Here is a 23008-nt window from a genome sequence, read left to right on the forward strand (position 1 = left end):
GACCCTCTAAAAATGTATAATTTAAATTTACATTCTTTTGTTAATTATAATTATATTTTATTTATTTATTTAATTTTATATTGAATAATCAATAATAGTGTAAAATAAACAAATCATTAGTATTGATATTGCTTAAAGTGCATAAGCAAGTTTTAGTCCTAAAATACAAATCTGCATTCTTTTGAAATTTAAAATATTTTCATCTTGTTATTACATAATTTATTTTATATTGAAAATTTATAGGATTATTTTTATTTTTATGATACGATCAAAGTATAAAACTAAATGAAGCGTGCATGTTTTACATTTTCACCTAAAAAAAAATTAAAATATTTTTTTCATATTGAATTCTTGAATAAAATATTATTTATTCATTAATAAAAATATGAATAAAAAATAATATTTTATCCAATTAATTTTTACTCGTATAAATATGAACCTATTTTCTATTTATCCATTTTCAACCATCCACATTCCATTCGCGGCCACTACGTGTGGCCATAACAAAGTGAATTCGAAAGATCATATCGGCTTTCTCACTACTCCCTCGTTCTTCAGTCCAATGGCTGAAATGAGTGTTACCACCGCTTCACTTCAATCCTTTCCTAAATCACTTCTCTGCTCTCTCTCAACTAGAAAATTCAACTCTTCTTTTCACCCTTCAGCTATTTTATCTCCCATTTCCAGGTTTTGCTTAATATCTAAATTCAATTCGTTTCGTTTCTCTGCTGCTGTTGTGAAGGCTGCTTCTTCTCCACACGCAAATACAAAGGAGCCAATGCTTCCTCCTTACGATGTCTTAATTACAGGTGCTTCCAAAGGTTAGTTCAATATTTATCAATGCACAATGGGTTATCATAATTTTGTCTTGATTGCGCATACCTGTCTTAGTGTACTTAAGTCTTTGTTTAGGGTTCTGTTGGGCCGTCATACATGATCATTTTATCTCTAACTTCTCTTTTTCCAACTTATAAACCTACTAAGGAACTTGAAAATGCATGGCCAAAGGGGTAAATACCATTTCCAAAAGTCAAACAAGATTGAATATGGTGTAAAATCAGATACAATGAGCTTCTTGCCAACATTTTTATGTTCTGAGTTGAAGTTGATTATTGAAGGCTCCGTTTGAACTACATTTCACTACAACAATGGTGATGCCTTATATATTCTGTCTAGTCATGCAACAACATGAAAGAGTTTAATGTTAGAAGGAGTTAATTTTTTAACGTTTGAAACAACATGACCATTCTTAATGTTTGATGTACTCCTTGGTTTCCCTTTTGCAACTTCATATTGGTTCATTGTCACCTGTGTTTTTGAAGATGTTCCCAAGAGTCGTGCAGTTTCTTCCGCTGAAACAAAAGAATATGAGGGATCACCTAAATGGCAAGAGAAATATAGTTTGCATAGTAGTGCAAACCTTATTTTCATTTTGATGACAAGCGAAACCCGTAGCCGCTACCCTTTGAGTGCGCACTGGGTAAGACCCCCACTCCAATGCAATAGCTTGGTAACCCCCACTAGGTAAGATCGGTACGACGAGCTCAACCCAGAAGGCAAACCCCTTTCTTTTGCTAGCAACTTGACAAGGAGTTTCAAACTTGAGAACTCTAACAGTCCCAAGCCCAAACCACTGGGCTAGACCTTAATTATCATGGTGGAATGATGAAGCTTAACTGTTGATGGTGTGAATTAAGTAAAATTTATAGCTTTATACTGAAGGCCATGTTTCTTCAGCTGGAGTGCTATAACATGCATCTCGATTTGTAGTTCCTTTGAGTGCCTTCAATGTCTCCCTTTCCCTGATAATTCAAAAAATGCAACGGTTGGTCATTAAAATGTATAATTTCTTGGTTCATGGTTGAAACAACCACCAACGCCTATTTATTTCATAGGTGGTCACGTTAACTTTTCTGTAACTCGATTTTATTGTTCTTTTAATATATTACGGCTCTATTCACATTTTTTTCTCGTTTTGATCGTTCTTTGATAATTTTTGTAGTGACTAAGTGTTTGTATGCTAAAACTCAGCCATGTTTTTGTGTAATCACTGGAAGACATGACTTTGTATTAGATAAGGATATAATATGTTCAATCTCCTGTTAATTGGCAACTTTAAAAGAATTCTTTACCTTCTAGCAAAACCATTATATTTGTAGCTAATAGCATGTGCTCATGGATTATATTTCAATCTGCCTACTTTGTTTCCCGAAGTGGACACATGGATATAAAACAAGTCACTCTGAAATATACAGCTGTTTCTCTATTTGTTTTCACTTAACTGCAGATGTCTAGAATTGACGTTATTTTATTATTTCAGGAATAGGCTATGCATTAGCTAAAGAATTTCTCAAGGCAGGTGATAATGTCATCATTTGCTCCAGATCAGGTGATTTTATATCATAAGTGACAATAACATTGACTTCAATGATGTCATTAACTGATAGAATTATTGGTTTTCGCATTGTTCAGTTCCTCTCTTATATTTGTTTTATTTTATAGTTTGTGAAAAAGGTAGTCAATTGTGTAAAAATGAAATATGCAGAATATATGGTGGGATCATGGGAATCGATGTGCCATTAGTGGTGTACCATAGTTCGAGAGTCATGATGATATAGGAGGAGTTGGGATACATGTTTAGTTTAAGACCACAAAATATAAAAGTCTCTCTTATTTTCTGAACTTTGTGCTTAGTCAAATTAAGACACATAAAATGAAACGGAGGGTAAAGGTGATTACTTCCCATCTGCTTAAGGCTTGATGGACAGATTACTGAATACCTATGCTGATTGGAGTTAGCAAGTATTCAGTGGAATAGTCAAGGCACATTAAACGATTCATACACCACCGTATTGTAAAAAAAATCAAGGAAATCATATGATGTAGGTGTGTGATGTCCAATTGCTACAGTTATCAAACTCGAGTGTACTATGGCAATGAAAGATATTTCATTATTCTCCTTATTCACCAAGCAAGAGATATGATGCGCAACAGATGAACACTAACTACTTCATAGTTAGTTCCTTTTGGTTGCCACAATACTATAAGAAAGAAAATGAAATTGTAATAGGCTCAGTAGTCAGAATAACTTGGATGCTGGGATCATGTTGTTGAAAGTTTGCACTGCTCTATGGTTATTATTTTAATTAGCTTGTTGTAGTTTTCCTTCCCATCAAATAGAAGAAGAAGAAGATCGGAAACCAATATTTGTATTTGGCCTTCGTGAATTTGTACCTGCACGCTCGCCTTAGTTGCGCGGACTCTCCACTTTTGGTGCCGCTCCCGTCTTGGATTCTCCAAAAATACACTACTTTTGGCGAATCCGACACGCACCCATTGACATTTTTGAAGAGTCCGAGCAACATAGACGCTCACATAAGGGGTAAACAGAGTAGTTGGAGAAATTTTACTTTTGAGTAGTTTGTATCCACTTCTGTTAAGGATGACCGTGGTCACTTTTGGAACGAAAGCTAAGAAGCTACAGCTTGTGGGAAGAAAAAAAAAGTTGCAGGCATTGGGTTAGTGATCTCTAGAGACATTAAGTGCCATACATGCAAATTAAGGAAGTAGTGAAAGCAATGGATGCAGTTTATTAGAATAGAGATAATGGGAATCTTGCTACTTAATTGGAGATAATATGGGTTGAAAGGAGCAGAGTTTGCTGAAGTTAGAAAACAAAGGAAAGGAGGAGATCTGCTGAAGTTTGAATGGAAGATTGGGAGGGATGGCATATTCATGATCTAGTTTGATCTCTATGGAGTCATATATCAATAATTGCTGCTCTCCTACCTTGATGAGTCTTATCCGGGTCCTGAACTAACCATAATTGCAATAACATAAGACTGATGATTTTGCATGGTACCTTGATACAGTGATATTTTCTCTTTTCCATTCGTTATCTTGTAACTCATGGGGATGTATTCTCATTCTCTTTTTTATTTTATTGCTTTAAAGCTCACACTCTCTTTATGTTAGCTCTTCATCTCCCTACACTTGAATGGAAAAGAAACAACTTTCTTTGGAATATGTAGTTTAGAATTAAATGTAATTACATCTTTAGAGTTGACCATTTTTTTTGACAGATGAAAGAGTTGTATCTGCTCTCGACAGGTTAAGAGTTGAAACAGGGAAGCAGCATGTGTGGGTACCTCCATTTTCACTTCATTTCTTATAGACCTTTAGTCATTCTTTGATTCTTTCTGTGTACTCATCACTAGTTTCGTCTTCAATCAGGTTCTATGGTGATTGATGAGTATTTTATTTCGCTAATGACTAACATAACTTTGGGCTTCATGCCTACCGATTGACTTGAACTTTTGATTTCCTGAATCATGTTCTATTGAAAGGAAGGTTGTAAAGTAAAAACCAACAACAACAACAAACTCAGTGAAATACCAGAAGTGGGGTTTGGGGAGGGTAGAGTGTACGCAGGCCTTACCACTAACTCTCCATGGTAGAGACTGTTTCTGTAAGACCTTTGGTTCAAGCAAATAAAACACTAACTATAAAAAAAAACTGACAGTTAATATCAAAGCAGTTGGAGCATATCAATGCAAGGAGCCATAATAATAACAAGCTGCAGTTACCTAAACACAGTAAACCACAGATGATCTCGGATACCAAAAACCGAAGACTTAATGAATATGCTAATACTACGACCAGCACGGAGCTCTACACTTCCACCCAGAAAAATACATGAATGGGCTAGTAATAAGACAACTCCCAGCTATACCTACATACCGTCTATCCATGATCTCCATATCCTCCTATCTAAAGTCATGTCCTTGGTAAGCTGAAGATGTGCCATATTCTGCCTAATATGTAGTTTAGAATTATATATTATTATGTCTTTAAAGTAAACCAAGGGTCTGTAAATATACTTACTGGCCCTTGCAGGTGTTATGGCCTTTCTTTTACATGATTAGCTTAAGCATTATTTTTGTCTTCACATGCTTGATTCAGATCCCTATGCAGGGCACCAAGTGTGATGTTAGAGAGGGAGATGACGTGAAGAACTTAGTTGCCTTTGCGAAGGAAAAGCTTCAATACATCGACATATGGGTATCTAATCTGGATCCTTAATTTGCTTAAGATGATAAGGTCACAAACACTCTCAATGTTCTTTGTATCAGAAGTCCAGTTCCCTTTCTGATTTGATTGTAAATGTTCTCTTTTTATCCTTTCATGTCACTGCTTGTTCAAGAATTATTGTTGGTACTTAATCCATAAATTTAGTTGTTTGAACTGCTGCAAAGTCATAATAAATATTAGAGTTAATTCCTCACCCAACTTATGGAAATGACCTACGAAAGTTACTTATTCTTTTGGGACAACAAAGTCATTCAATTATCAAATCTCCTCTTAGTTCATCACAAGGGGTATTGTTTGAGGTTAATGCTTCCCAAAGCAACATCTTTGGCATGTCGTTGAGGAGGTAGGCTTCTGCGTACCTTCCTTAATCCTTATGTGATTAATAGTAGTGTTAAAGAATGTCAAAAGTTACACATTGGTGCTTAATGAGAAGGGTGTACTCTTGATAAGGTTTGAGTAATCGTCCTCCGTTTGAGCTAGCTTTTGGGTTGTGAGGTAGGACCCAACATCTAATTTAACTTGGTATCAGAGCAAGACCCATCTCACCCTATGTTGAGCCTCTAAAATTAAAAGTTGCCCACGCACCAGATGTTAAGCACTGGGCATGAGGTGAGTGTTAAAGATGAAAAAAGTTTTATATGGTGGTTAATGAGATTTGTGTACTCCTTATAATGCTTAGACAATCCTTCTCCTCCCTTTAAGCTAGCTTTTGGGGTGAGGGCTAGGTCCAAGGCCTAATTTAACAAGTAGGATAGGTTTTTCCATAGGCTTTTAGTTCCCCAATGAGTTTACTCAGTCGGGAGAACATTCCTCATTAGTCTCTCCTTCATTTATTTGGAATAATACTCATAAAGTAGAAGGCTGACTATAGTCTGCTTGACTTGCCATTTCCTTCATAGGTCACTTCTAGCTTATCCCATATTTCTTTAGCAGTTTCACCACTTGTGATCTTTTGATATTCTTCACCACTGATTGCATTATATAGTAAATATTTTCTTAAGATTATACCTGAATAATTTCCAGTCATGTATTATTTTTGTCCACCAATTTTGATAGATCAATTGCTCCTTCAATTTCTGTTGTTTTTTCCTTGCTTCCAGATTCCTTATCATCACTCTTAGTTGTAGGTATGGGAATGTCTCCCAATTTGATCACCCTCCAGACCATTACACCATATGACTTGATGTAGGTTCCCATTCTGACCTTCTAGTGTGAGAAGTACTTCCCATTGGAGTAGGGAGGCCTTGTCTGAGAGGTTCCCTCTTAAAATAAAGCTTCAACTGTAATGACTGGCAATTAAATGATGACGCAAGTTATAAAACAATAAGTAAATGACACTGGGTATTTTTATACCGGTTGGGATCCAATGTGGATTTTAGTCCAGTCCCCTTGGGTTGCAAGGGATTTTCTATGCAAGTACTTTGAATAGTTGATGAGTACAAGTCCCTCAAGGTTTAATCCTACGTCTACACTCGATCTTTTTTTCTCTTGACACAATGCCTCACCAACTATATTTTTCCTCTCTTCTCTGTTTTGATTACACAGTAAACCATTTAAGAATTACAATGCTTGTTAAGAGTAGAACAATGCACTTTGAGGAGGCTTTATACAAACGTATGTTAGTCTTTGGTCTTCAATGATTGATTATATGAGGACTGTTGTTTCATTAGCAGAGAGGGCAACCCTAAGGATTTGATCCTTGATAAGGGAAATTGATTTCCTTTCCAACAATAAGGGACAACTCATCCAAGAGGCTGCTGTTGTATTATTTTTACTAATCTTCCAAATATCTCTTTTGCCACTTCTGTAATTTCACTGGGTCTTGATTAGTACTTGATACTGCTTCCATGTGATCTCCGTGAGTCTTGCTTCTTTCCTTGGAAGTCATCTAAGATCTGCCTTTGATTAAGTCCTTGAAAATCTTCAGTAATTAATAGCTTAGACTTTCCATAATATTCCTGCATACATTAAATCATCATTAAAACCTGACCCTAACAAATGGATCTGCTTAAATGACACGAAAATTATCTTGTAAACCTAGAACATCAATCAACACCCATGAACTTGAGTTCAAGAAAATTTCACTCAACTAAATCATTCGACATTACTGTACACATGCAAAGATAATTTGACAGCCCTGTTAAATTTTCTTTATAACAGGTCCCTTTGCAGCGGTGTAGTCATGAGCACCATCTAGTTCTTTGCCAAAAATCCTAATGGCTTTGTCTTTTATTGGTGCTGGACGAATTACGAAAATTTAGGAGAAGGATTCCATGTTCATGAAATCCTGCGTTTCTCTATCATACATGTCCACCAACTTTGTGTTGTTTTTTGAAGAGTAGGGAGATTTTGGAGAATAGACTGAAGGCTAAAGGAATGGAGATGAGGGTTTGGAACAAAAGAGAATGGTTAAGTAGAAGCAAGGGAGTATGTTGTCTTATATTTTCTGCATTGAAGTTATGTGTACACAACATTCTGATTTTTTAACATTATGTTATCAGTGTAATATGTAACTTATTCTAACATGTTTGTTACCATTTTAATTACTACTTATCAGTTGGTGCCTATAATTATAAAGGTCCATAACATTTAATTTTGATATATTATACTTTGTGTTGAATCTGTAGTTGTTACTTTGTGTATTAGGTGAAGTTACTTGAGCCCAAGTTTGTGGGTGTTGAGTGATGTTCTGGGTTTAGATTATTCTCATGTCATTTAAGTAGACTCATTTCTTAGAGTGGGTTAAATGGGTATAAGGTACATGTGTTAAATAGACATTATTTTTAAAACAACAATATACCCAGTGAAATTTCACAAGTGAGGTTGGGGGACGGTAGAATGTACATAAATCTTACCACTTCCTCGTGGAGGTTGGAGGTTGGAGGTAGAGAGGCTGTTGATGGCTTTATTTCTTGAAATGGGGTTACATTATGACATGGCAGCCAAATAGGTTTTTGTTTTTTTTTGAATGTAAAAAAAGGGGCAGTGACTTTGGTAAGTTATTTCCATAAGTTGGGTGACTATTTAAGCTATTAACTCCAAATATTAGCATGTTGATAGCTCAAATGATTTCCATTTGGATAGTCTAACACATCAATTATCTGGTAAAAATGAGATGGGAAAACTTTGTGCATGTATTTTAAAGTTGAGATATAAAGTGTTGTTTTATCACTCCACCGCAAGGTGGTAATTCTTATATTATTTTTTCTGTCATTGAGAAACTATAATGTTGAAATGTTGATATTCTAATTTTTGTTGGTTTCTCACATATTCTTGAGAATGAAGCAGATCAATAATGCAGGATCGAATGCGTATAGCTTCAAACCCCTGGCAGAAGCTTCTGATGAAGATTTAATGTGAGCTCTTTTGCATTCGACTTGTGTCCTGTCTTTGTTTATTGAAGTTTTTCATGAATTCGATTTGTGTGCAGTCAAGTTGTCACTACAAATACTCTTGGTTTGATGATATGTTGTCGTGAGGTAAAAGCATTGCTAGGTTGTGGATTTCTCGTTGTTGGTTAGCCTATGTTTGCTAACATTTGTTATTGCAGGCTATAAACTTGATGCAGAATCAGCCTCGAGGAGGTCATATTTTTAATATTGATGGGGCTGGCTCAGATGGAAGACCAACCCCCAGGTATCTTTTTTCCTTTATCAGTGACACTCAACTTCTGCATATTGTATTAGAAGAGGTGGGGCCAAGTGCAAGAACACTTTCACAAGGGAGATTTGAGAAGTGAATAATTTATCAAGAAAAGTATCCTATTTTGCTCTATTATCTTAGAATGTCACATGGATGTCTCAGGTGATGCGCAAATTGCTTCCTGTTGACAGTGGTTCATCAACTAAGAGTTTCCACTTGAACTGCAGGAGTTCTTTGTTAACTTTACCAACCTCTTGGTAGAACATCAAGTTTATCAGTTAATAACTGGACCTTAAACTCATTAAGTTCAACCGTAATGCAGGTTATAAATCAGTTGATAAGAAATTTCTGGATAATCTGTATAAGGATAGTATTCTCAGAACCATTAGATGTGGTTGGTAACATTGAACCATAAGCCGTAATTAAATGTTGAAGCTTGAAAGTTGCTCCACATTATTAAAGAATTCACAAAAAGAACTTGACACCACTTAAATAATTAGCAAAGTTGGAGAGAGAATGAGGGAATTGTTGGAAAATGAAGAAGAATGGAGGGTTATTTACAGTTAAGAAATAGGGTCATGATGTAACTAATAAACATGGGAGTTAAAATAAAACTGTGGTGGAGGGGGAGGGCTGAAATAGCGGTTTTTGGGTCAATGTAGCCGTTGGGCAATGACTCTCAATGGTTACCTTTTCTTAGAAAAAATACGAACTGGCAGGGAAGGACCAACCGTCCAACCTGCCTCTTCCCCTATCCCCCCCTTACAGTACCCGGGACTGGGCCCGTCTCCTCTGACACCCATAGTGTTATGATTTGCTAGGAATTTGACCTGCTTCTGTGCATCTCATTAGAATTTCTTAGCAGCTTTATTTTCATGATCTGTAAGGAAGAGAGAAACAGAGAAAGGCAAGACTACTAACAGAGTTTCTATAAATGGACTGCCAAACAAATTGGAATCAGAAGTTATATTTTTGTTTCACTTCCAATTTTCGGCACCCCCATCTTTTTCCTTCGATAGCAGAAATTGGGTGACAGTGCAATCGAAATTGGGAAAAAAATAAATAAAGCATACGTTTCATGTTTTCAGCTCCCTCACCCTAGCATTGCTAAGTTAAACTGTTAAATTCATGGGAGACAAAATTCAAGTTTGTTTCATTCCCATGTTTGGCTATAAGACAAGAAAGATAAAATGATAATCATCTATACAATTTAATATTCTTTTCTAGGTACAGGCATTTGGTTGTTTGCTCGAGCAAAATTAAACTTTTGTATCCTGCTGCTCAAAGTATCTTAGCTGCTCCAATTCCATGATCATCCTCGTACTGCTACACAAGCATCCTCTGACCAATTTGAAAACCTTGTGACTGCAAATGATTACTGGTGGCTATAATGTTTACCAGTATATTACAGCAGTATTTAACAGCAAGGTGATATCATCTAAAATATCCTAGTCTATCCTGCTTCTTTGCTTATTACACGATGTTGTGTCGTTATCATATCAAGGAACACACTTTGAAACTAAATTGGTAGTGTGTCATGCTAGAGTATTAAACTATTATCGACATGCCCCTGATCGTCTCTTCATTTGTTCTCTGTTTTGGTTGCTCCAGTCTTCCATTTTTCATTTTCAAATGTGCTCTGTTTATTTCAGATTTGATCCTTCTGAGTTTGAAATCTCTTATAGATCTTTAAATTTTGGGGATTGCATTTCTATCAAGTTCATACAGGAGGTCACTAGTGAGGTTAATGCCACTAGTCTCACTTGCTGCCCCTCTCGCAGTCTTTCTCAGTGATATGTCTTGTCTTCTTTTTGATCTTCAGATTTGCAGCATATGGAGCAACTAAGCGCAGTGTTGTGCACTTAACAAAATCATTGCAGGCATGTACTCTGGTTGCAGACCTAAAATATATAAATGAAAATGTTTCATCTCTATTGGTTTGTGCTTATAGGCAGCTCACACAATTCAATTTTGTTTTAGAGTAGACAGGCATCATGAATTCGAGTCTCACCATTACCTACCAGCAAAATATATCCATGTGCTTGGGCAAAAAATAAAATAAAATAAAATTTGGCCCGTTCATAAGAAGACGTGTTGTCGAACTATAATAAAGAAATTTCTCCTATTGCATCTCCAACCTTATTCTCTATTTTACTCTCCAAATATAGAGTTCTCTATTTTCGGACGACCAACTCCAACCCAATTCTCTATTGTACTATCTAAAAAGAATCTTCTTCTCTATTATTATTGTGTTTCATTCTTATTTTTTTATTTCATGATATAAATCATTCCTTTCTTCCAAATAATCACTTTATATAATTTTTATGTGCTATAATATTTTTTTTCATGTTCTTTATTTAATATAAAATTATAATCTAGTCTAAATTTCCAAATAACATAAATTGCAAGAAAATATTATATAATATACAAATTAGTGGACAATGAAATACAATTATTAAAACATTGCATAAATACTTAACTTTCAAGATTATTAGGTTTCTTCCATAAATGCTCTATTAATGCACTACAGAGTTCTTCTAATTAAATCTCGAAACAACCTACTGGATTACTAAATTATTGTTTTGATAAAATTATTATGTTATGTAATGTGTTTTTAAATTAAATTTCATCTTATCATTTTAATTTTGTGCATTCTTTATAGTGAAAATTAATAATAGAATCAAATTATATTAAAGTGACAAAAATTAAAAACAAATTGAAGTATTATTATTTCGGGATGAAAGTAGTATATATTAAATAATATATTTTAAAAAAATATTATATTATATTTAAAAAGAATTACGAATATTAGATATTTAATTAATGACTTGATATAAACAAATATGTTAATTACAAAAAAAAAATAATGAAAAAAGTGAAATAGAAAGTGAATAAATTTGGAGAAATACTTTTCACCTCTTTTTAAATGGATGATGGAGCGTGAATTTAAAGAGCGGTTGGACAACTGATTCGTTATTTTACTCTCTAAAAGAGTATAGAGAGTAAAATAGGGTGGATTGGACATGGTCTACAATTAAAACATACTCCCTCCCCCTTCTCCCCGGGTGTTTGTCGAACTCTATGCTGGAGCATTTACATGAGGCACACAATTCAACGTACTCCCTCCAACTTTACCCCCTGTTGGTTGCTGAACACCACACGTTGTTGTGCCGAGGGCTATCAGAAACAACCACTCTACCCCACAAAGGTAGGGGTAAGGTCTGCGTACTTTCTACCCTCCCAAAATCCACTTGTGAGATTACACTAGATATGCTGTTACTGTTGGTTGTTGAACCCTTGAATCATTCAACATTTGTTTGATATTAAGAGACATTGATTTTGCTATTTCTGAAGTCCCACGATGATCAATTTTTCCTGTAATCTGAAAGTTTTCATTGCATGCTTGGACTTGGCGCCCTAATGTTGAATGAATGGAAGGATATCAATAACTCATGACTAGTTATGGACAACAAAATTCACGGACTAGAACAGATACATATAACGTCTTAATATTATTTTCCTTTACAGCTGCAGTTCTATAGAGAAGTGGGATTCCATTAATCTTGAATTCATAAGATACAACTTTGTTATTTAAGAATTTTGTCCACATTTCACAAAGCGTTAAATCTGTAGTTGGATGAGTTGCATGCTGAGATAGCCTTCTTTCTCCCAAAATGTGTCTTAATTTCTTGATGAATTATTACAGCATATATTTTCTTGATTTCTCTGCAGGCCGAATTGGAAATGCAGGATGTTAAAAATGTTTTAGTGCATAATCTGTCGGTATGCCCCGCTTAATTCCTCTATATCTACTTGTCCCTGTCCCAAGTAAGTAGACATTAGATTCGTGTTTCTTTAAATTGGTCATTCCAGACATTGCATCATAGAATCGAGATATAGTCTGGGATGAACGAACAAGGTGCTTAACTTAGAATCATAGATCGCGATAGGATACTACATAATTGAGCATCAACCTTCTCCCATAGTGCTTTGGCTTTATCATCGGCCTCACTAGCCTTAAGATACATTTTCATCTACCACACAAGCAGTGTTGGCTAAGTGATCTTGGACGCCTTGGCACTTGCACCACAACTCAACCGAAGAAGCCCAAGCTAAATAGCTTGAGCTTCCTTTTAATGGTGTTATGTAATGATCATAACACTTGAATTTCCTATATTCTTGGAGCCAAAAATATCAATCCCGAACAACATGTTGTGAATTAGAATATTCTCACCAAAAAATAAAATAAGAAGCCTTTTGGGGCCACATTCTGATTGCTGGAATGGCTGACTGCTGGAACTGGAACTATCGGAAATAGATCTGACTGTTGGAGAAAGAGATCTGATCATCAAAAAATGATCTGAACTGTTGGAAAAAGAGATCTGATCACTAAAAACTGATCGGAATCAGGAAAATGTTTTATGGTCAGCCTCAGAATTAGGAGGCGACCCTACTGGAAAAAAAAATATTTTTGAAAAATACTGCTAGAAAATTTTATCTTCTCGAGCAGCAATTTAGATCACAAGAAAATTGCACAGTGACAACTAATTTAATTTTCTTACCATTACTCAGATACCATGCGAAATTTATCGGAGAAACATATTATTAAAATTGTGTATCTACATTATTACATCGAGACTCTATTTATAAACACTATATTGGACTCCTTTTCAAATTAGGATTCCTATTCCTATGACCCCTTCTCCAATTAGAATTTTATTCCTGTTCTTATTCTTATTCCAAGTAAGATTTGCATATTTATTCCTATTCTAACAATGTTGTTGTAGCGGCCAAAAGGAGCTACCAAATAGCCAAGGGGAGAAATTAGGACCAAAAATAATTTAGTAGATGTGGACTAAATTAAAGATGTAAAGTTTAGAAGGGGTCTCGAGATATTATGGCTGAATAGGTTATTGATGGTGCTTAAGCAATAAATTTATGAATTTAGGGGCCATTCAGTAGTGTATAAGAATAAATAAATCATGCACTAACTTTGAATATTAATAATACCTTGTTTGGTACATTTTTCAACCTATATATGATTAATACACTCTATTGTGTATTGAAGAGTATTACTAATACATAGAAATTCACAGCATTATTAACTAAAGGTGATCTAATGCATGCATTAACATGCTTAAAGACTTGATTGCGTCTCAAAACCTTTTTACATCTTTTCTACCCTATTTGTGGAGGATATCTTGGTAAACAAATATTTCTAAAAATACTTATGCAATGCATGCTATTTTTAATACACTAAACCAAACAATGCATAAGAAATAATGCAAGTATTATTAATATATTCTATTTAGCATTATTCTTATGTAGTCTACCAAACAACCCCTTATTGCCTTGCCACCTTGATAACTTCCTCGAATGGTTTGCATGTCAATGAAAGGTGATAAATAGTGGATTCTTGATTGTCTCAATGGTGGGGCATATTAAAGCTTTTGTGTTGAGAACATGAAAGATTGCTGTCGGTTGCTGATTTTCCATATTAAATAGATTGCAAGATCCACGACCTAATTTTTTATTTTGTTGTATAACTTAAATGTGGCAGATAAAAGTTATATTGCAAAAACGTACATATTTCCTATATTAGGTAGTTGGACTGAGGATCTATGTTAACTTCAGTTGAGATCCATAAATTATCTACATTGAGAGCATAAATACTTCAAATACATTGTTGCTTTTGTAATGGGGCTTTTTTTCCTTCATTTTTGAAAATCTCGAATGTTAGTTCCTGTTAGTAGACAAAATATGCAATGCAGGGAAAATTCCTAGATTGATGGGGATCTAGAACAACACAAAGCTGACATTCTTGCTTATCAGTCATTCTGCTATATATTCTAGAATATCTATACTATTTTTGTTTGTTTTGTTTTTTGGCAAATTAAGGCCTGTTTTTTTGGTCTCTCAATGTGACTATGCTTGACATCTCTTTATTTCTCTATCATTTGTCTCCATTATTTGAACCCGCATTCCACTCACTTGCAGCCTGGAATGGTCACAACTGATCTTTTAATGTCTGGTGCCAACACGAAGCAGGTAGAATGCTGACTAACTATTGCTTCTGTTCTTTCATTTGGAGTCTGCCGATTCTGAAAAAGAATTTTAGAACAACTTTATGCTTAATGCAGGCCAAGTTCTTCATTAACGTTTTGGCAGAGCCAGCAGATGTGGTAAGAATTCCAATATCACAAGTAGATTCTCTATTTGTTGCCTCAAAATGAAATATTTGCTTTATTGTAGGCAGGTGGAATGTTTCTCCTGGAACATCTTAAATGGATATGAAATTTGTCGCGTCCTCACTTGTACAACACCTGTCATATTTCGCGTGGCTTCATCTATGCTTCTATTGTTACAGGTTGCAGAGTATTTAGTCCCAAATATAAGATCAATACCGACCAATGGATCAACAAAGGCTACTTACATACGTTTCCTCACAGGATTAAAAGCCTATTCCCAAATATTTTCAGTTAAGTGGAGCATTTTTGCTCTAATTTCGTTCACCTCTTTCCTTTGGTCTCTGACACAGTGACACCTAATTTCTATATAATGATATCATGATTTTGTATTGACATACAGAGGATCGCGTTTGGTGCAAGACGGAATAGGTATGTTCTTGAAGATTGATGGATTGATGCAATGGGTCCAAATGGATGGATATGGTCTACATTTATTTCTCATTTTGCTGATCACAACTTGTGTATATCAATGGAAACCTTACCATTTTTCTTCTTATTGACTTGGATAGATAAATAAACAAAGGGAATTTTCTTTTAACCAAATGTCACAGTTAAAAGCTCTAAATTCGACTAATTAGTATCGAAATTAGTGAGTCTTATGATGTATTTTAATACAATCTTGCTTTCCATCAGAGTTAGCATACGCTATTTCGTGTTTTCATATTACGGAAAACATGCATAGTCTAGTGAATGACATCCTCCTCCCAGCTAAAATACTAACTTCTCCTTCGAAGAAGTTGTTAGCCAGTATGAACTAGAAAGTACGCAAACTGAGGTCTAAACAGGTATATTTGCCACAACTTGCGTGACTTGTTTTACATACTATTCTGGAGGAAAACATAACGCACAATACGTTTTGGAGCTCTTTTAAATGTCACAATGCTTGGTGTGGGTATTTTTTTGGCTATAAAAGTGTTTGACGTGTTGATGCAATGCATGTGCATGATGTTGTACTATGATCACAAAAAAGGTGGGTGTTCTCGCAACGCAATGCTAAGGAGGTAGACCAAGCCAAAAAAACATAGCTAAGAATGATTCCGAGGCAGCAAGTGTAGAAATTTTTGCATAGTAGACCTACAATATCTGCACGCTTGATGCCGTCATAGCTAAAGATGGAGTCCAAGACCCTCCCTAACCTAACAAGTGCTAACATCACAACAGCGTGTGTTCTCCTAGCAATATCTACTGTAATCCAAGCCTAACAAGGTTCAATTACTGCCATAATACTTGTAATCATTTAAAATTTATTAATATAAATTTATAAAATGATTCGGATTATATTAAATTCGTAAATATATTAATCCAAATAAATACTAGGAATTAATATACTTGAGTCATATACTTAATTCCAACAAATATGGACTTAATTAAAGTCGAAGTTAATTAATTTGGGGTACAATGAATGAGCCCAATTTGTTGAACCCAATTTCATCTCATTCTAGAGGCCCATCTTGGCGCCAAGTGTACAAATGATGTGGCATGCCAAGTCAAATAAGAAATCAATAGAATCATGTGTCAAAAATGACCAGCCCGCTCCATAAAGCCCATATGCCATGTCATTTAAATCTGATTGGCCCAACAAAATCCTATTCCAATCGCAATGCTCTACTCAAACTATAAATAGGGGTCCTCATAATTCAGAAAAGACACAGAAAATTCTAAAGAAGAAGCTAGAGCAAATTCGTTGGTACTAACATCATTTAATTCTCTACAAAGCTACAAATATAAGAATTCAAGCATTTAAGTTCAAGAACGATTAGATCAAGACCATCAAATTCAAGAACAAGCTCGAATCCCTTGAATTCAAATAAAAGTCAATATCAAGATAAAGTTCAAGTTCGTTAGAGATTCAATAACACTGGCACATGAAATAATAAATCGATTGTTGCTATAACTTTTCATTCTCAATTATTTTTTTCTCGACGCGAATTTTATGGTCTACAAATTCTGACACACCCAGTGGGAGAAAATCTACCTCTCATCTCAACTTTTCAAGCGTCAAAGAATATCGAGATGACTTCCATGAATAACAACTCTCGATCAACTGCTTCTAAGGCCACCAACTCCAAGTTCTATACTGAAGTTGCAGGCTTCCTTGGTGTTACCTTTGAAATTTTCGGAGTTCTTACAAGAAGCAAGACTGCTATACCTGGACAACAAACACTTCAAGTGTCGTCCACATCAACTCCTATTTTTGGGTTTTTAACTCCAAAAGGAGCGAGTTCCTCCACAAATGTTGTAGAAGGAGGAAGCAGTGCTGCTGAAAAGATCAAGAAGATATTGGCTCTATTTGAGCAATCTGGTTCCAAGAACTCTATCACAAGTAAGAACTGTGATTCAACTTATGAATAATCTCCACGTACATCGCGTAACGTTAGTTCGCTGAAGATTAACTTACGTAACAATCCATGCTACTCTCCTGCATCTCCAATGATCATGCAACTGATTTTGACTATTGCTTCCTCTCCTGAGGAATAACTCGCAAATCTGACGAAGTTGGTTGAAGGATTGACAAAGCATGTGCAACACCAAGAGTCTGTCCTTGATAAGTTGATGGATAGGATGGAAAGACTTTTAGATGGAGATGCGAGGCATGCACCTAAAGGGTATTGAAGTTCAAGAAATTGAAGATCCTACTAAGAAATCCCCGTTTATTAACTTTAAAATGCCTGCTGGTTATCAACCTCCCAGATAGCAACAATTTGAGGGAAAAATAAATCCGAAACAACATGTCGCGCACTTTGTGGAGGCATGTCATAATGTTGAACCCTATGGAGACCATCTTGTCAAATAGTTTGTCCGCTCTCTAAAAGGAAATGCCTTTAATTGGTACACGAATCGCAAACCTAACTCTATTGATAGTTGTGAGCAACTAGAGCACGAGTTTCTCAATCACTTCTATAGCACAAAAGCGTACAATGACCACGGTAGAACTCACGGATACTCGCCAAAGGAAGGATGAAACGGTTATAGATTTGATAAATCGATGGATGAACACGCGATTCTAAATTGCAAGGATAGGCTTAGTAAAGCTTCTACAATAGAAATCTGTATTCAAGGAATGCACTTGGAGCTTCTTTACATCTAGCAAGGAATAAAACAAAAATCCTTCGAAGATCTAGCTACTCGCGCTCATGATACGGGTTGAGCATGTCTTTGCCGCAAAAGATATGACTATTGTCCATGATCCTCGAAAAGGAAGGGACAAGCAGGAGCACAAGATATGGAGCAAGTTTGCGCCCAGAAATGACAACAAGAATCCATTAGTGTAAATGTGTCGTTTGCATAATTCACCACTAATGAGGGCATAAAGTAAAATGTGAGAACAACTTCCCAAGCACATTCAAATAAAAAGTCAACACTTAAGGAGATGCAAGGAGAAAAGTATCCCTTCTTTGATTATGACGTTTATGAAATTTTTGATGAATTTCTCGAGTTGAAGCTCATTGACTTGCTAGAGATGAAGCGACCCGATGAAGATGGAAAAGCTGATGGCCCAAATTAGTGCAAGTGTCATAGACTTGTTAGTCATCCTCTTGAAAAATGTTTTGTCTTCAAGGATAGAGTGATGTGATTGGTTAACGAAAAGAAAGTTGTCCTTGATGATGGGAAGTCTATTTCTAACAAGATCTATATCACATTTGGCTCACTTGATCCGGTCCAAATATATATCTCTGATAAGCATGAAGAAGAGTTAGTAGTCCAGGAAGTTGACATAGATAGTGATGAAGGTTAGATTACTGTAACTAGGTGAAGACGCAACAAGTCAAGCTTACGAAAAGAATTATTCGAGCAACCGGTTACCGGGAAAATGGTGAATTAATCGGAGAACAAAAAATCAATTAAGCGCCCAAAAGGGAAAAGGTAGAGGTGCATCACTACAAAGAACCTCGACGTCCTGTGATGCTAGAGGAGTTCTTACCAAGCTCGTTTGACATAAAAGTCTACTCAAGACAATGTAGAGGCATGGTGTTTTAATGTGGATAAAGAAGAAACAATGAAGGTTCCTCCTACTGGAAATGAAGGAACAATGAGTGAATCGTTACCAAAAGTGTCTTTTAGTGAAGAAGAAAAAGCAACAAAGGAAATCTCAGCAATGATATCTCTCTCATCTTCTGGAAAATCTATCGAACCTTCTTCCTAAGAAGCACATTCCTATTATACTAAAATCACATTTACAAATAATGATCTTCTATTTGGTGAAATACTACACAATCTTCCTTTGTATATGGTGGATCATGTGCTAGAGAAGAAGATAAATAGATTCTTAATAGATGAAGGATCTAGAGTCAACATTTTGCCTATCCATACATTGAAGGAACTTGGTATCACGACTAGGATACTAAGTGAAAGTTGTCTGTTGATACAAGGATTTAATCAAGGGGGCAGAGGTCCATAGGCTCTATTAAAATAGATATCCAAATGGAGGATTTGCGATAAAGTGCATGGATGCATGTGATCAAGGCAAAGACATCATACAATATATTACTTGGCAGGCCGTGGGTACATGAGAATATTGAATTGTCTCATCTTCATATTATCAATGTTTGAAATATCTTAAGGTGGAATTGAAAGGAAGATAGTTGCATATGAAAATCCTTTCACCGAAGTTGAGACACATTTCGTAGATTCGAAATTCTATTTTAGAAGCTATATTGATAAAGGGCCAAATCTAATGACAACAAATAAATCAAGTCTGATAGGATCATAAACAAAAGAATTGATGCGGCTGTCGAAAAGGTGAAAATTTACATTAAAGACCCTTGTCCTATTCTTAATGAAGGGAAGATTATGTAATCGAAGAAGAAGCTGACTTTTAGGCTTTGTTATGTTCCACAATCAAAGAAAGAACAAGATCAATCAGCTAACCTTCAATAAAAAGCATTGAGACAGCTAACTCTTCCTATAAGACGGATTGATGCAATAAACTTGTCTTCAAAGTTGCTGGAAAAGTCAATCTCTCAAGATCAAGTGCAAGATATGATACTCCATACAAAACGCATAAGAGAAGGTTTTGATCCCAATTCTTACAAGTTATTTGTGAAGGCGCGGTACAACCCCAATGATCCATCGGTGCTAAGGGAAACTTCCATCAGAAGATACCCAAAGAAGTGCCAACAATAATTATATAACTTTTGAAGATGGCGTCACTGCTTCCAATAAAAGGCCTTTTGTCTTTGATCGACTTGAGGAAGCGACTACAAGAACTTCTATGTTTGAGAGTTTAGGTCCTTTGAAAAAGAATAACAAAAATCTGAGAAGTTATTTAAAAGTTACAACGCCTACTTCCCTTTTGATTCAAAAGGATTTCAAAAGTTTGATTTCTTCTAGAATGAGGCGACGGGTGAAACGTGTGGATTACTCAAGGCAAAGTCTCACACTGTGGTTTACACCATAGAGCGCGAGGAAGATGAAGAAAGTGTAGGTTCCTCAAGTCATGTTACAACCCAAAATGAGTACGATTATTTGCCTCAAATGAAGATTGATGAAGAGGTAGAAGATATTTTCTCGTGTCGTCATATATGTGTCAATGATAATGATCCTTTGGAATAAGAAGATGATGGAGATGCTCCATCGGAACCTGAAGAAGGATTAACGATCACAATAGATCTTTTATAGGAAGTTAACCTTGGTACTGATTAAGACCCAAGGCCAACTTACTTTAATGTGTTTCTAGAAGTTGATGAAGAAATCGCTTACATGAATATACTCAAAGAATATAGGGATGTCTTCGCTTGGATTTATAAAGAGCAGGCACTTAATCCTAGAGTAGCGGTCCACCAGTTGGAAGTCAAAAATGGTTCTCGTCCTGTTATGCAAGCTCAAAGTCATTTTAGACCAGACTTGGTTCCGTTGATAAAAATTGAAATTAACAAACTCATCGCGGCAGGCTTTATTCGTGAGGTCAAATATCCTACATGGATTTCAAGTATCGTTCCTGTGAGGAAGATTAATGGTCAAATTTGAGTTTGTGCTGACTTTAGGAATCTGAATAATGCATGCCCTAAAAATGAGTTTCCTCTTCCCATTTCAGAGTTGATGATTGACACCGCCACTACTTATGAGGCAATGTCATTCATGAATGATTCTTGTGGATATAATCAAATCTGCATGGCCCTAGAAGATGAAGAACTTACCGCACTTGTATGACAAAAGGTATTTATTGCTACAAAGTGATGTCATTTGGTTTAAAGAATGCTGGTTCTACATATCAAAGGGCTATGCAAAATATATTTGAAGATTTTCTCCATAAAAATGTCGAACGCTACGTTTATGACTTGTAGTAGAGTCGAGAAAGAGGGGTGATCATTTGAATGACTTAAGGATGGTGTTTGAGTGAATATGAAGATATAAACTAAGGATAAATCCATTGAAATGTGAGTTCGGAGTTACTTCCGGCAAGTTACTTGGCTTTATTGTGAGACATCAAGGAATTGAAATTGATCAAGCCTAAGTTGATGCAATATAAAAGATGCCTGAACCTCGAAATATTCATGAGTTGAAAAATCTGAAAATAAGGTTAGCCTACTTGAAGAGATTCATCTCAAATTTAGCGGGGAGATGTCAACCATTCGGTTACCTCATGAAGAAAGGTGCTCCCTTTAATTGGGGCCAAACATATAGAGATGCCTTTAAAAGTATCAAAATCTAAGCGAAACCTCTTGTTTTGGAAGCCAATGTACCTGGAAAACCATTGATACTCTACATTGTAGCACAAGAAAGGTCTTTAGGAGCCTTGTTAGCTCAAGAAAATAGTGAACTCAAAGAAATTTCCTTTTATTACTTAAGTAGAATGATGACGCCGAATGAGCTAAATTATTCGCCTATTGAAAAGTTATTCTTGACACTTGTGTTCTAAATTCAAAAGATGAAGCATTATATTCAAGCTAATGTTGTCCGCCTTATTTCTAGAGAAAATCCCATCAAGTTTGTTATGTCAAAATCTGTCCTTAGTAACTGATTATCGAGATGGTACCTCCATTCCAACAATTTGAGATTGTGTATATCCCTCAAAAATCCGTGAAGGGACAAACATTAGAGGATTTCTTGGCAGACGATCTGATACCTAACGAGTGGGAGTTAACTAATGAGCTTCCTGATTAAGATGTGATGTTTATTGAAATTCAACCTCCTTGGAAAATGTACTTTGATGGGGCTTAACATCGTGGTGGAGGTGGCGCTGGCGTGGTATTCATCACTTCACAAGAAGAGATTCTACCATTCCTCTTTACATTAAAACATTGTTGCTATAATAATGTCGCTGAATATCAAGAGTTGATACTTGGACTTGAGATGGCTGTCGACATGAAGAAATTATACCTACAAGTCTTTGGTTACTCTCAACTGGTGATCCACCAACTCTTAGTAAGTTATGAGGTTAAGAAATCTGAATTACGTCCTTATCATGATTATGCTCAAAGTTGATATGATGACTTGGAGAAGTAACCCTTCAACATGTGCGTGTAACGAAAAATAAAAAATTTGATGCATTGGCTGCCCTAGCTTCAACAATGACCCTTCCTGATCAAACACAAGTTACTATTTGTCAAAAATGGATAGTACCACCGCCAAATAAGGAAGAATATATAGAAGAAGAGGTTGAGCATGTTGTTGCAATTTCTGAAGTTGCAGAGGAAGGTCGGAGACAACCCATAATGGACTATATGTGTTATGGGATACTTTAAGAAAATCCAAAGAGAAGGACTGACCTTCGTGGTCGTGCACCTTGTTTCCCTTACAACAAATACACATTATATAGAAGATCATTTAAGGGTGTACTACTACGATGTTTGGGAGAGGAAGAAGCAATTCAAGCTCTACAAGAAGCACATTCGCAAGTGTGGTTAATATCAATCTGGGCCAACACTTCACTTTCATATAAAGAGGATGGAATATTATTGGAAAACCATGGTGAAGGATTGCTCAAATTATGCTCGGAAGTGCGATGCTTGTCAATTTCATGCGAATTTCACACATCATCGGCCCTAAGTATTGCACCCAACTATCGCATCTTTGCCATTTAACGT

General features: G+C 35.8%; 1 protein-coding gene across 4 annotated transcripts; it reads left to right on the forward strand.

Annotated features, from left to right (window-relative positions):
• The first annotated feature begins 462 nt into the window (after nucleotides 1-462).
• On the forward strand, nucleotides 463-15613 carry LOC101247221 (chlorophyll(ide) b reductase NOL, chloroplastic). 4 transcript variants are annotated; one of them, XM_010322968.4, is made up of 13 exons: nucleotides 463-821; nucleotides 2321-2389; nucleotides 4083-4144; nucleotides 4963-5061; nucleotides 8377-8447; nucleotides 8522-8570; nucleotides 8642-8727; nucleotides 10556-10613; nucleotides 12466-12516; nucleotides 14731-14781; nucleotides 14874-14915; nucleotides 15101-15211; nucleotides 15322-15613. In XM_010322968.4, the coding sequence occupies exons 1-13, from the start codon at nucleotides 563-565 to the stop codon at nucleotides 15367-15369; spliced, it is 1056 nt and encodes a 351-aa protein (XP_010321270.1). In that variant the 5' UTR covers nucleotides 463-562; the 3' UTR covers nucleotides 15370-15613. The 4 variants fall into 4 exon arrangements, with proteins under 4 accessions (XP_010321270.1, XP_004239607.1, XP_010321271.1 ...); XM_004239559.5 differs by having other exon boundaries at nucleotides 8380-8447; XM_010322969.4 differs by having other exon boundaries at nucleotides 4975-5061.
• The last annotated feature ends 7395 nt before the right edge of the window (nucleotides 15614-23008 follow it).

Source organism: Solanum lycopersicum, chromosome 5 (genome assembly GCF_036512215.1).
Source record: "Solanum lycopersicum chromosome 5, SLM_r2.1".
NCBI lineage: Eukaryota > Viridiplantae > Streptophyta > Magnoliopsida > Solanales > Solanaceae > Solanum > Solanum lycopersicum.